Raw genomic sequence first — 13,465 nt, 5'->3', positions numbered from 1 at the left:
AAGCCTTCACGAGGTTCATCTGTTAGTTTGCGGATTAGCGATCCAAGTTCCTTGAAGAAAGAAAGAGCACGATTCCCAAAGGTAGTCAAGGTAGTGGAAATGATGGGAATGAATAAGTGATCTTGGGATATCTCTGAATATTTTGCAATTTTTAGAAGCTCCTTGTTCTCCAGAATGTTAAGGGATTGATTGGAAGGAGCCAATGGATCAATACAAGAGTAATCCCAGACCAAGAATTGACCTCGCTTCCAGGGAATTTAAGAGATCCCGTCAGGGCGTTTCCCATCAGATCTGAAAAGGCCAGAGGGTTCGAGAATAGAAGGAATTTGAGCGGAATCTTAACAATCTATCTGTTTTAAAATTTCAAATTCCTAGAAATTTTAAAGATTTTGTTAAAATTAGTCTATTTTTTGTTGTCATACAATCCTAACTCGAAAAAAATTAAGTGGCTTGAAGCATGAGTTTATTATTTTTTTAAGATCAACCGTCCTTTAAGTTTACACCTCTATCGAGGCTATGAGCTAGGATGATCGTTTTCACTTAAAAATTTTATATAGAGAGTCGGCTCAAAACTTGATATAAAAATGAAGCCATGTGAACCTCACATTAAACTTTAAATAATGCTAAAATTTCTATTTGGGGTTATAATTTTCTTAATAGAAAATTTGATGCTTAAAATATTAATATTCATAATTATCTATTTTATAAAATATATCAACGGATCGAGAGTCTTATCGTTCTCTGGAGTCGGGATCACTTAAATAAAAATATTTGTCATCACTGTCGTTCATCGTTCCATTTTTTCTTTTCCAACCTGTACCGTTTGTATTTACCTTTGATTAAGTTTTAACATTTACTAAAATTGTTAAAATGGGAAACGAACATTTTTTATTTTAGTTGATAATACTTTTTGCTTCCCAATCTTCTCTGCCATAAAGGCGCTAATTTAACATTTGCAAAAAAAAGCGCCCTCTAACTAAAAAATCTCAATTTTGACATAAAAAATTTAATTTTTATAACAATAATAAAAAACAGTGATTCAAATTTAACAGTATTAAAACTATTTCCCTGATTGTAATGCATTTTGGCTAGTAATTAACAGTCTATTTTGTTTCTTGAAATATGTATTCAATGGGATAAGCTTTTTATATAGTCTATCAGGTTTTAAAAATAGCCATTATATATGATTAAAAGTTATTAAAATTATATTGAAGCATAATAAAATAAATGCCTAATAATTTTTCAACGCTATTATATTAAAAATGATGAGAATAAGATTAAAAAGTATAATATTTATTTCGCAAGTTGGCGTATTTTATTACTTTTTTTAATAAAAATTCTCTTATTGATATTATTGTCTAAAAAAATCATTTAAATATCAAAAAATTATATTATTTTAAAAATTGAAGTCAATTGCCCTTTAAATTGCTAGTTTTTTTTCATAATTTGATCAAATATCCTATTATTACATGAATCATTTGTTATAATTTTTTTATTTTAGATTGAATAAATCACAAAAAAATTTTGGTTTAATTGGCAAAATCTAAAATTTTAATAGACAAATTGATAATAACTAACTATTATTTTATTAAATTTTGAATCTAAAATAGTAAATCTTATTTCGCAAAGGGGCTTACTCGATATTAATTTGTTTTTTTTGGTTGAAAATATAAATGCTGCCACCTTATTTGATTTCTTCAAATCATATTTGGAAATGCTACACTGAGATAAATTAAAAACTGATACTGAGGTAACTAACACACTGAGATAAATTTGTAAATTTCAATATACTCAAAATAAAATAACACGGTCAGCATACAACATTTTATTAATGAAATCTGCGAAATATATTATAATTTCAAATTCAAAGAAAAATATAATTTTCGAAATCTTTTTTATTAATGAAAAAAAAATATATATATAAAAACGAAAAACTAAATTAAAAATCAAAAAATATTAATGATTATTTTTCTACAAAACAAAAAAAAAATAATATTAAAAAAAAGAAGTTATTTTAAAATTAATTATCATTATTTACAACAATATGCATGAGCAGAAATGAGCTTGAAGATGAACAACGTTTTATGCTCATACTGATTTTAATATTTAAAATATGTTATCATTTTGAGAATTGGTTATTGCTATTTTATTATATAAATTAAGTATAATATTCAAAATATTATAAACAATATTATAGTCAATGCTTGTTCTTGGCACAGATTTAGTTTAAAATATTCCATTTTCCAAGAGAATAAAGATTTTTAAATTTGGCGGTTAGTCTTATGTTCATTTATGATATATATATACTGCCTTTTTATAAAATACTAATCATAGGAAATATCAAAATATTGGCAAGATTTGCCTTGTCGTTTACTTATTAAGTTCTCTTAATTAATTTGACCGTCTTCGACTTAATAATCCGATTAATTATTTAATTCTATCCCAAAACAGCGTCGGGGGGGGGGGGGGGTAAGAGCATTTTGCTTCTAACATTTTTGAACTTTTATATAGACTTATTATAATATACTTATATTGCTAAACATGATAATTTTATATTATGACATTGTAACATTTTAAAATATGGCAGAAAATTATTCAAAAATAAGTTTTATTTGAAAAATAAAGACTATAGTTGTATGCATTCTATCAGCAAACTCATATTCATGCCAAGCAATGCACTATAATAATGCATTCATAGTATATTAGGAAAATTAATTTGATTAATGATATATTATTGTAATGAAATTATATTTTTTAACTATAGTTTTATTAGTTTTTTTTAATAGATAACGATTAATTTTTTTAGCATTGCGTTGTGAAAAAAAAAATTATTGTAGATTTTATTTTTTATTTTTCGCGATGGTTATAAAAAGTAGAAAAAAAAAGCAAAATTAAATCATTATTCATTATTTTTATTATTGTTTTTAATTCCTTTAGCTTATTTTCAAGAGTGTGTTAAAAAGTAGAATAAGATAAAAGAAAAAAAATCAAGGTAAGAAAAATTTAATTATATTTAATTTTAAAAAAAAAGGGTATTGTAAAAGAAATAAAAAGTGTTAAGCTTGAAAGTGCAGTCAGTTTAAATTAATATTCTAAAATTATTCTCTTACATACACAATTTTTTGATATTTATAGTAGAGTATTAATAATTTAAGTTAATTAAGAATATATGAAGAGATTACTATTATAATAACGTAATAACCTGTGGCAAAATTTTAGGGGGCATGTATAGGTTTTTAAGGAGTATGTTCCAGTGAATATATGGTCATATAGATTTCTCCTAAAAAAATTAAGATCTCAATCAGGCTCTTAACCACGCAAAATAAAATTTCATACTTTAGCCTTTCATTAACATTTTTTTTATCCCCAAAAACATTTCCAGGCCTCCAAATTTAAAAAAGATGTTAGTTATTGAATTTTTATTTGCTTTTAACAATTAAATCTAAATGAAAAAAAATTCTTAGAAAAATTTTAGTTATTAAAATTTTAAGCCAAATTATTAGGATAAAAAAAAAATACTTATAAAAATCGTTAACAAAAAAAACAATATCTGCTTTTCTTTTATTCCACGGAAAAAGACACTAGTATTGATGTTTGTCAGTTCCCGTGATGGTTCTTCTCAACCTCTTGAAAGTGGCAAGTCAATCAAAGTTAGCAAGATTTAAATAATTAAGATAAATTATAGATATTGCAAATTACTGTTTTCATGCGATGATACCTAAAAATTAATTAGACGAATATATATCATCCATTAATATAATATTTTTCAAAAAACAGGACGAATACTTTTTCAAAATCTATTACTAGTTGAAGTCTAAGATATTAAAAATGATAAACTACTTCCTGTCTATCACGTAATCATACTTAGATGTATTTTTTCATCCATTTAAGACACTGATTATATATATGTTATTGAAACCTACTAATATTCTAGAATCGATACCGACGGGTATTAAAAACAATGTTATTTACTATAAGTAATAAAGACAATATGACTTTGAAACAAAAAGATTATAATCTGTGTGGAGCGACTACTGTGGGGCATGGACTGGTACGTCCACAGTTACTACAAAAAATTGCTATAATATAAATATTAATGATAATACAAATAATAGTATACCTAATCTTATTAAATTGGCTATTTAACAAGTTCACAGCACAGAAATATGATCATATATTTATTGCAGAAAACAGCAATCAAATCTTGAGTATTTGGTAATATTAAATCTTTAAGGATATGCTATTTAGATAAATATGTAAATAGCTTAGTTCATCTCAGTAACGTAGCCAGGATTTTATCATAGGGGTGAGGGGGGGGGGGGGGGGGGGGGTTAAAAAAATTTTTTTTTTGGGGGGGGGGGAGATTTGCCCTATAAACCTCTTATATTTTTTGAACACTTAATTGCTTATATTTTTGGATTTGTTAAAATTGTTTTATATTTTCATATAACAAAATTTTAGGGTATTTATTATATATTTTACATTCCTTTATTTAATCATGTATATTTCGTAGGGATCATGACTATCCGGGATCTTCACGGGATTTAAAGGGATCCCTTTAAAATTTCAATTTTTTAAAGGATAAAGAACTATACGGTATTATCACATTTTAATCGTGATAAAGAGGAATCTTTTTTAAAAGCGTTTTCCACGAGTTTCGTTGCGTTTTTAATTTTCAATGTTGTTTTTTTGGCCTTATGATATAAGATATGTCTAGTATAGGGTATCAATCGATAGCTAATCAAAAGATCTATTCAACTGGAAGTCAATCTCTGCCCATAATGGGCGGTCTGGAGGTGGTAGGGGTTGGGGGGGGGGGGGGGGGGGGGGGGGGGGGGGGGTAATAAATATTTTTTTTGATATGGATATCAATCGATAGCTAATCAAAAGATCTATTCAACTGGAGGTCAATCTCTGCCCCATAATGGGCGGTCTAGGGGGTTAGGGGTAGAAGGGGGTGTAAAAAATAATTTTTTATAATGGGTATCAATCGATAGCTAATCAAAGAATCTATTTAACTGAAGGTCAATCTCTGCCCCATAATCCCCGGTCTAGGGGTGGCGGGGGTGGTAAAAAATAATTTTTTTTGATATGGGTATCAATCGATAGCTAATCAAAAGATCTATTCAACTGCAGGTCAATCTCTGTCCCATAATGGATGGTCGGGGGTAAATTTTTAATAATATTATTAAATGTCATTTCCATTTTATTTAATATAAAAATTATATATGGGAGGATATCTGTTATTTTTTAAGGAAATGATTAATGATAAAAATACTAACAAACATATTCTTTCAATTTTGGAATATTTTCTAAAAATATATTTCCAAGAAAAAATTTTTTTATCATCAAAAAAAAGGAAAAGATAAAAAAATTATAAAAAGGGGGGGGGGGGGGGAGTGAAGATTTAGAATATTTTTTTTACTTAATTTCAAATTTCTTTTTTATATATTAATAAATTCAAAATATTATCATTTTTAATAATCCCCCAATTAGTTATGCCTGAAAATCAAACCCAATATCAAATTTATAAAAAAATTCTAATGACTAACAACTATACAATCATTCCTGGAATAGATGCCAAACTAAAATCTCAAATTAAAGGACTTTTTTATTTAAAAAATAATATTATAATGTGCTCGAAAAAAAACAAGCCAATTATTATATTATCCGAATTGGATGAAATATTTAAGAAACATCACAATGATAAAAATCATACAGGTAAATGTTTATTGAATTACTATTTTTCTTAACTAGTGCGCGTGCTTCTAACGATTCAAATTATAATATATACTTTTATTTGTATTCCAATAACTTCATTTAAATAAATATTCACTAGTATTATTCTCATAGTTAAAAAATCGAATATTATTCTATTTTCATATACTATTTTGTAGTTTATTTGATATTAGCCAAACCCGACCCAACCTGTCAATTTGTGATTATTTTTTATTTCGGGTTGTCTGAAATTTATTTTTCCATGTGGGTTTTTTTGTACAATTTTAAATTTAATAAATGATATCAATTAGGGATCTGCATAGGGATTAATTTTTTAAGCAGGACCCGGCCCGAAATTTATTTTAAAAAATTTGTTCCACCCTGCCCGATCTTTAATTTTTTCTTATATTTTTCCCAAAAATTGTGACCCTATATAAAAATTATTTGTCCGCCTGGCTCGGTCCGAATTTATTTAAATATAGAAAACATTAATAATTTTTTAAATGTAAAAAAAAATCCACAAATAAAAAATATTGCGTCTTATTTCTTGCAAGAATTTTAAAATATATCATTTATTTCATAAAATTGAATGATAACAGTCCGACCCAGCCAGAATTTTTTTTAAAAATATTAGGCCTTACCCAGCCCGAACCTAAATTGTTTTGTAAAAATAACACCAGGCAGGGCTGGAGGCGTACCAGGATTTTGCAAATGTCATTAAATCATGGTTTCATTGTATATTATTTTATAATTTGAATGTTAGATAATTTTACAATTTTCATTTAAGATTATTTTACAATTTTTTTTAAAGATTATAAGAATAATTTTTCAATTAGATATTTTTTAATAATATACAAAAAAAAAAATATTTTAGGGTAAATCTATTTTGTCAATTATGTTCGGATTAGGAATTTAAGGGAAAAACTGGTTGCGTCGGATCTTGGAAAATATTTTACTTTCTGCGCATGGTTATAATTTAATCGAAAAGGAAGAGAAACTTTATTAATATCTAAATGTCCTGGTTCGACTTATTGGTAAACAGCCGACTGTTTGGATAGCTATAATAGCTTCGTCTAAACAGCTTCAAAAGTAAGATATAAACAAAAAAACGAAAGAAACAAATCGAAAAACACAAAAAAAATATGAAAAATAACAATGCCATGAAATACTAAACATACCAAAATAGAGTTTCCTAGTTCAAAAGCTATCTAGCCTAGGCTAAACAGAAATAAGTATCAAAATGAGTCGAACTTAGACACACCCTTAGGTTTTTAAATTTTATTTATTTATAGTATTAAAAATTAAAAAAGAAATGGGTATTACATTTGTTATTTCTCTTCAAGTTTTATACTAAAATATAAGGAAATTCAGCTTATGTTTTTTAGTTTTATTCGGTTTTTATTTTTTCTATATAAATAAACTTATATAAACCGAAACGAAACAAAAAATAATATCAATTTCCCCAAACCAGAATGAAGATACATGATTTATTTCAAAAATGGTTCGGGAAATTAACGGGCCCCTATCACTCTTATGCTGAATTATAAAAATATAGTGTAAAAATCATTTTAAAAAAATAAAATAAAAGGGTATACCTCGTATTGTAGGAATAAAATAAGATCTTATAGGAATGTGTTGACAGAATTTGCGGATGAATTGAAATATAATTTTTAAAAAAATAATAATAAAAAGTGACAAATTTTAAATCAACAAAAAATCTATAATTAAAAAAAGAAATGAAGATTTTTTTTATTTCGAGGGAACTAGTTTAATTTTTGAAGAAATATTACTAATAAAATGATATATGTAAATTAGTTTTATCAATATAATAGATTATCATCATTACCAAAATGAAATGTAAAAACAAACTCAACTTACCGTTTTAAAATTTTGGCCTAATAACTTGAATTCAACTGAACCATGTTATAAATTGGTTCAACATGTGTTCTTATTGACATGTAAAATAGAAAATATTAGCTTAAACTTTAATTTTTTAAAAATATTATTATGATAGTGCGTGTAGCGCTAATAATATTAGCTGAATGCAATTTATTTTTATACTTAATGTTTATTTCTTTAAAATGTATGTGTATTGTTATTTTTATGACAATAATATATTCTCGTTTGAAAATAAATACTATATTTATTCTAGTAGTATTTCAAAATTTATAGAATATTAACTGTAATATTATTTATTCAAATTTGTTTAAATTAATATTAATATGAACGAATCGAATATACAAGTACTAAGTATAATTGATAAATATTATGCGAATAAAAAACACGGTTCGTAAAATTGCACTAGTAATCTTTTTATTTTCCCAAAAATTTAGGAGTGAACACAACTATCAAATCGATTGAAACAATATATGCAACTGTTCCAGTGAATAAGCTCAAAGATTATATAAAAAATTGTGAGGTATGCTCATTAAAGACGACGTTGCTGAAGGCCCCAACTGGTAAAGCTATAAAGTCAACGGCAGTATGGGGTCAAGTTGTAATGGATCTTATTGATTTTAGTAGCACTCCTGATGGAGAATTTAAATTAATTCACTTTAAAGACCATTTTTCTAAATTTACATATGCAACGCCTCTTATATCAAAACAAGGGGAATAAACAGTAAGGGTTATACGAAATTTGTTTTTTACTTTCGGTCCTCCAAAAATTTTACAAAGTGACAATGGACGAGAATTTAAAAGTAAATTAAATTATTGATTTGTCTAAAAAGATATTTGTAGATAAAATGGTTGAATCTATGTTAAAGGATGATTTTCCAGGGGTAATATTCGCACATTCGCGACCACACCACCCAGAAACCAATGGTTTAATTGAGCGAGCAAATAGAACTTTAGAGTCGCGAATAAGCGGTTACATTTTGGAAACGAAAAAATATGATTGGGCGACTGCGCTCCCTAAAATTGTATTTAATATCAATCTAGGATTTCCTAGAACAATTAAAAATACCACATTTAATGTATTTTTCGCTAGAACACCTTATTCGGTTGATAGCGAACAGGAAGTGATACCAGAAATAGTTAATGTGGATTCTGATCATGAAGAAATGAGTAAAAATCTATAATATTTAAGAGGGCTCAATATAAAAAATAATATATCGAAATTTATAAAAAAATAATTAAAATTCTTAAGGGCTATATAATTTTTAAAAATTTAAATCTCCACATCGCCACCAGCCTCCAAATAAAAAATAATTATTTTATATTTAAAAATATTTACCCCCTAATTCTACTTCCGAGGTTAACATCAAGAGAAAACTCATTAGAATATCCTGATGAAATCAGTAATAATAATATATGTTAGATTTAAATATATTATTGTAACTCTTAAATTTTTTAAAGGTTTAATTCAAAATTTATAAAAAAATTAATAATTTTCAGAAAATTTAAACTTCTGCATCGCCACTAGCCTCCAAATAAAAAATCATTATATTTAAATATATTTACCCCCTAATTCAATAAAGGTTTGGTTCATACTCTTCCGAGGTTATCATCAAGCGAAAACTCATTGATAGAATCTGATCCTGATGAAATCAGTAATAATAAAATATGTCAGAATTAATATATAATAGTAACTCCTAAAAATTTTTAAAGGTTTTATTCAAAGTGTTACACCAAGCTCACCGTTAAATGATAACTTATTGATCGATTCTAATCCCGATAAAATGAGTAAAAAATGAATGATAATAAATATTGTAAACTTAAAATTAAAAGGTTTAATTTAAAATTCTATTTGAAGTTCATCGTATAATGTCAATGGTTTGATAAATTATTCTTTTATCTGATGAATATAAATTTAATGAATATTTTACTAACTCTAGCCTACTAATTTAACTCTTCATTTTTATATTTTATTTTAAACCAGATATCCCCAGTGTTTCAAATTCAACATATACAAATACTTTATTTCTTCTTTATAACCAGAATAGTAGTAATACTCCTGAAGGTATAGTTATTGCACAAATAAAAAAGAAAAATTCATACGAATCATATTATAATATTCAATATATTCTTTCGGACAAAACGAAATATAAAATAGGAAACACAATTGCATGGCAAGATAAAAATACAACTAATTCAATTGGGAATACTATAGAAAATATTTTAGCAAGATTGCCTTCCTTTATTGCATATTTATTGGATAGGAATAAGCAACACAATGCTTACAAAAATAAAATTAAAAAAATAAAATTATCCATTGGGGATCACGTACTGATCCCAATAAATAAAAATGATAGATCTAATATATGCCCCAAAAATATTGAGGCCAAAATTATCCAAATGGAGGGCGATAAACTATGGGTTGGGGGAAAAATTGATTCACCATTTTTAAAAACGAGTGTTCATAAATCAATAAAATTTCCCAATTTAACCATTCCTGATAAGACTATTTCCATAATAACAGCATCAAGAAGTGAATCTTCTTATGGTAATTGTAAAGCAATTTGCAATTGCCAAAAAAGTTGCAACAATAAGAGATGCCAATGTTTTAAAAATGGGATTAATTGTTCCACAAAATGTCATTTAAATATTACTTGTAATAATAAATAACTGTTCAAAATTATATTTAAATTTCAATTATCAAAATAAAATAAAATATGTGTTGATTATATGGTTTGAAGAAAAATATAATAATAAGGATGATTTGCTTCTAAAGATGTGTAATAATTTATAACTGTAGAAAGAAAAATTTAATATGTCATTTTAAAATTGGTGAATCGATGGTTTCAAATATAGCCAGAAATTTTGAGAGTTAAATATATAACATATTAGAATAAGCTGCGAGCAAATAATTTTATTAGGTTACAATAAGTTTTTAAAAAGCATTGACATTATATGAGCTCTGCTTATAGTGATATTTAATATTGAAGTCTAAATATGTTGTATTTAATTTTATCTCCATCCACCCACCAGACCAAGTTATACCCATCAAGACCAAAAATGAATGCATTAAAAGAAATTTAAATTAGCTTTTATTTGATACCTATATCGATAATTTATGTTGATAAAAATATACCTGACCCCCCAAAACCTAGATCCGCCCGCTTAAAGTGATTATTATTATTACAATAAAAATATATATTAATTACCTCTTATTTGATACCATATCAAAAAACTTATTTTTTTACCCCTCCCCTTCTCTCTTCATCCACCCCCCAGACCAAGTCATACTCATCAAGACCAAGAATGAATGCTTGGAGTTAAAAGATATTTAAATTAGCTTTTATTTGATACCCATATCAAAAAAAAATATTTTTACACCCCCCTCCCCACCCCCTAGACCGCCTATTATGGGGCAGACATTGACTTTCAGTTGAATAGATCTTTTGATTAGCCATCGATTGATACCCATATCAAAAAAAAATATTATTTACCACCCCCCACCCCACCCCCTAGACCTCCTATTATGGGACAGAAATTGACCTCCAGTTGAATAGATCTTTTGCTTAGCTATCGATTGATACCCATATCAAAAAAATTATTTTTTACACCTCGCCCCCTACCCCTACCCCCTAGACCGCCCATTATGGGGCAGAGATTGACCTCCAGTTGAATAGATCTTTTAATTAGCTATCGATTGATACCCATATTTAAAAAAATATTTTTTACACCCCCCCCTTACCCCTACCCCTTTAGACCACCCATTATGGGGCAGAGATTGACCTCCAGTTGAATAGATCTTTTAATTAGCTATCGATTGATACCCATATCAAAAAAAAATTTTTACACCCCCCTACCCCTATCACCCTAGACCGCCATTATGGGGCAGAGATTGACCTCCAGTTGAATAGATCTTTTGATTAGCTATCGATTGATACCCATATCAAAAAAATTATTTTTTACACCCCCCACTCTTACCCCCTTAGACCGCTCATTATGGGGCAGAGATTGACCTCCAGTTGAATAGATCTTTTGATTAGCTATCGATTGATACCCATATCAAAAAAAATTATTTTTTACACGCCCCTACCCCTACCCCCTAGACCGCCCATTATGGGGCAGAGACTGACCTCCAGTTGAATAAATCTTTTAATTAGCTATCGATTGATAACCATATTTTAAAAAATATTTTTTACACCCCAACCCTTACCCCTACCCCTTTAGACCACCCATTATGGGGCAGAGATTGACCTCCAGTTAAATAGATTCTTTGATTAGCTATCGATTGATACCCATTATAAAAAAATATTTTTTACACCCCCCCCCCCTACCCCCTAGACCGCCCATTATGGGGCAGAGATTGACCTTCAGTTGAATAGATCTTTTGATTAGCTATCGCTTGATACCCTATACTAGACATATCTTATATCATAAAGCCAAAAAAACATTGAAAATTAAAAAACGCAACGAAACTCGTGGAAAACGCTTTTAAAATAAGATTCCTATCTAATTAAAACGTGATAATCCCGTATTATCATTCCTTAATTTAAAACCCTATTTTTTTAGTTATCCTTTTAAGGCTGCATTCATAGTGGAGACGGATCCTCCGTTCCGTCAAAAGTCAATCTCATTAAAAATGATATATATGTTCATAGTGCGTCCGTTCCGATACCTTCCGTCTTAAAAATGGATCCGGCAAATTTTGAAGTCAAAACATTTTGACTTTTTGATCCGGCAAATCTTATAGAGCGTTATAACGTTACTTACAATTTTTTTATAGTCATGAACATTTATATCATTTTTAATGAGTTTGACTTTTGACGGAACGGATGTAAAAACGGATCAGTCTCCATTATGAATGCAGCCTAAATCCCGTGAAAATCCCGGATAGTCATGATCCCTTTAAAAATTACGACATATATATTTTTATTAATTAAAATATTTTCAAAATGTTGATATTTTATATAATACAGATTTTAATGACTCTATTTAAAAAAAAGTAATTTTTTACAATTATATAAAATATGTGTAATTCTTATGCAAATAATGGTATTTAAAATAATATGATGATATTATCTTATAAATAATACTTTTTTTACAAAAAAAAATTGATTATATATTAAAACTAAAATTTTATTGCTATTTTTTGATTTGAATTTAAAAAGAGAGATCTACTTTTCACTGAGATTTTGCTAATTCATCTAGAATCAAATTTTTATTTAAAATAATCTCCTTATAAATATTCAATAGGGCTAATCCATTTAAACGTTTTTCACCGGTTGTGTTTCTTAAATAGGTTTTTAACCTTTTTAAAGTTAAAAAAGACCTTTCATTAGTGCAGGTACTAATTGGCAAGGTAGCTAAAATAATTAATAATGTTTTGATATAAGGCACGGAATCTAAAATGTAATTACACTGGAAAGGGCCTGCAGATACTAAAATTCGACATCACAAAGTAACTTATCATATGAACCTACTAAATTATCAGCATAAAACTCTGAGATTTTTTCAATATCTTCAAGTGTAATCAATAGTTTAGACTCTAGCAAAAGATAATAAAAGCTTATTAAAATATAATTATGACTAATAAATCTTTCTTTTAATATAAAAATGTTTATTTTATAAAAATCCTCAATCGTAGATGCATCAATATTTGATCGATTGGATTGTCTAGAGACTACTGTAGGTTTAAAAATTTCAATTCCAAACATATTAACAATCTCCTTTACTTTTTCATATATTTCATGAAATTTTTCATCCACATTATCTTTGATATTTGTTAATATTTCGACAATATCCTTTGCTCTATTCATAAATACCCTTAAATCCAAATCAATTTTTTGTAGCATTT

General features: G+C 27.3%; 1 protein-coding gene across 1 annotated transcript; it reads left to right on the top strand.

The window, feature by feature from the left end:
- The first annotated feature begins 5,543 nt into the window (after positions 1-5,543).
- On the top strand, positions 5,544-8,335 carry LOC135924480 (SCAN domain-containing protein 3-like). The gene is made up of 2 exons (XM_065459536.1): positions 5,544-5,721; positions 8,052-8,335. The coding sequence occupies exons 1-2, from the start codon at positions 5,544-5,546 to the stop codon at positions 8,333-8,335; spliced, it is 462 nt and encodes a 153-aa protein (XP_065315608.1).
- The last annotated feature ends 5,130 nt before the right edge of the window (positions 8,336-13,465 follow it).

The sequence above is a fragment of the Gordionus sp. m RMFG-2023 genome, chromosome 2 (genome assembly GCF_954871325.1).
Source record: "Gordionus sp. m RMFG-2023 chromosome 2, tfGorSpeb1-WG-v2, whole genome shotgun sequence".
NCBI classification, from domain to species: domain Eukaryota; kingdom Metazoa; phylum Nematomorpha; class Gordioida; order Chordodea; family Parachordodidae; genus Gordionus; species Gordionus sp. m RMFG-2023.
Note: the sequence above shows the minus strand (reverse complement) of the source record. Positions and strands in the feature narration are given on the sequence as shown.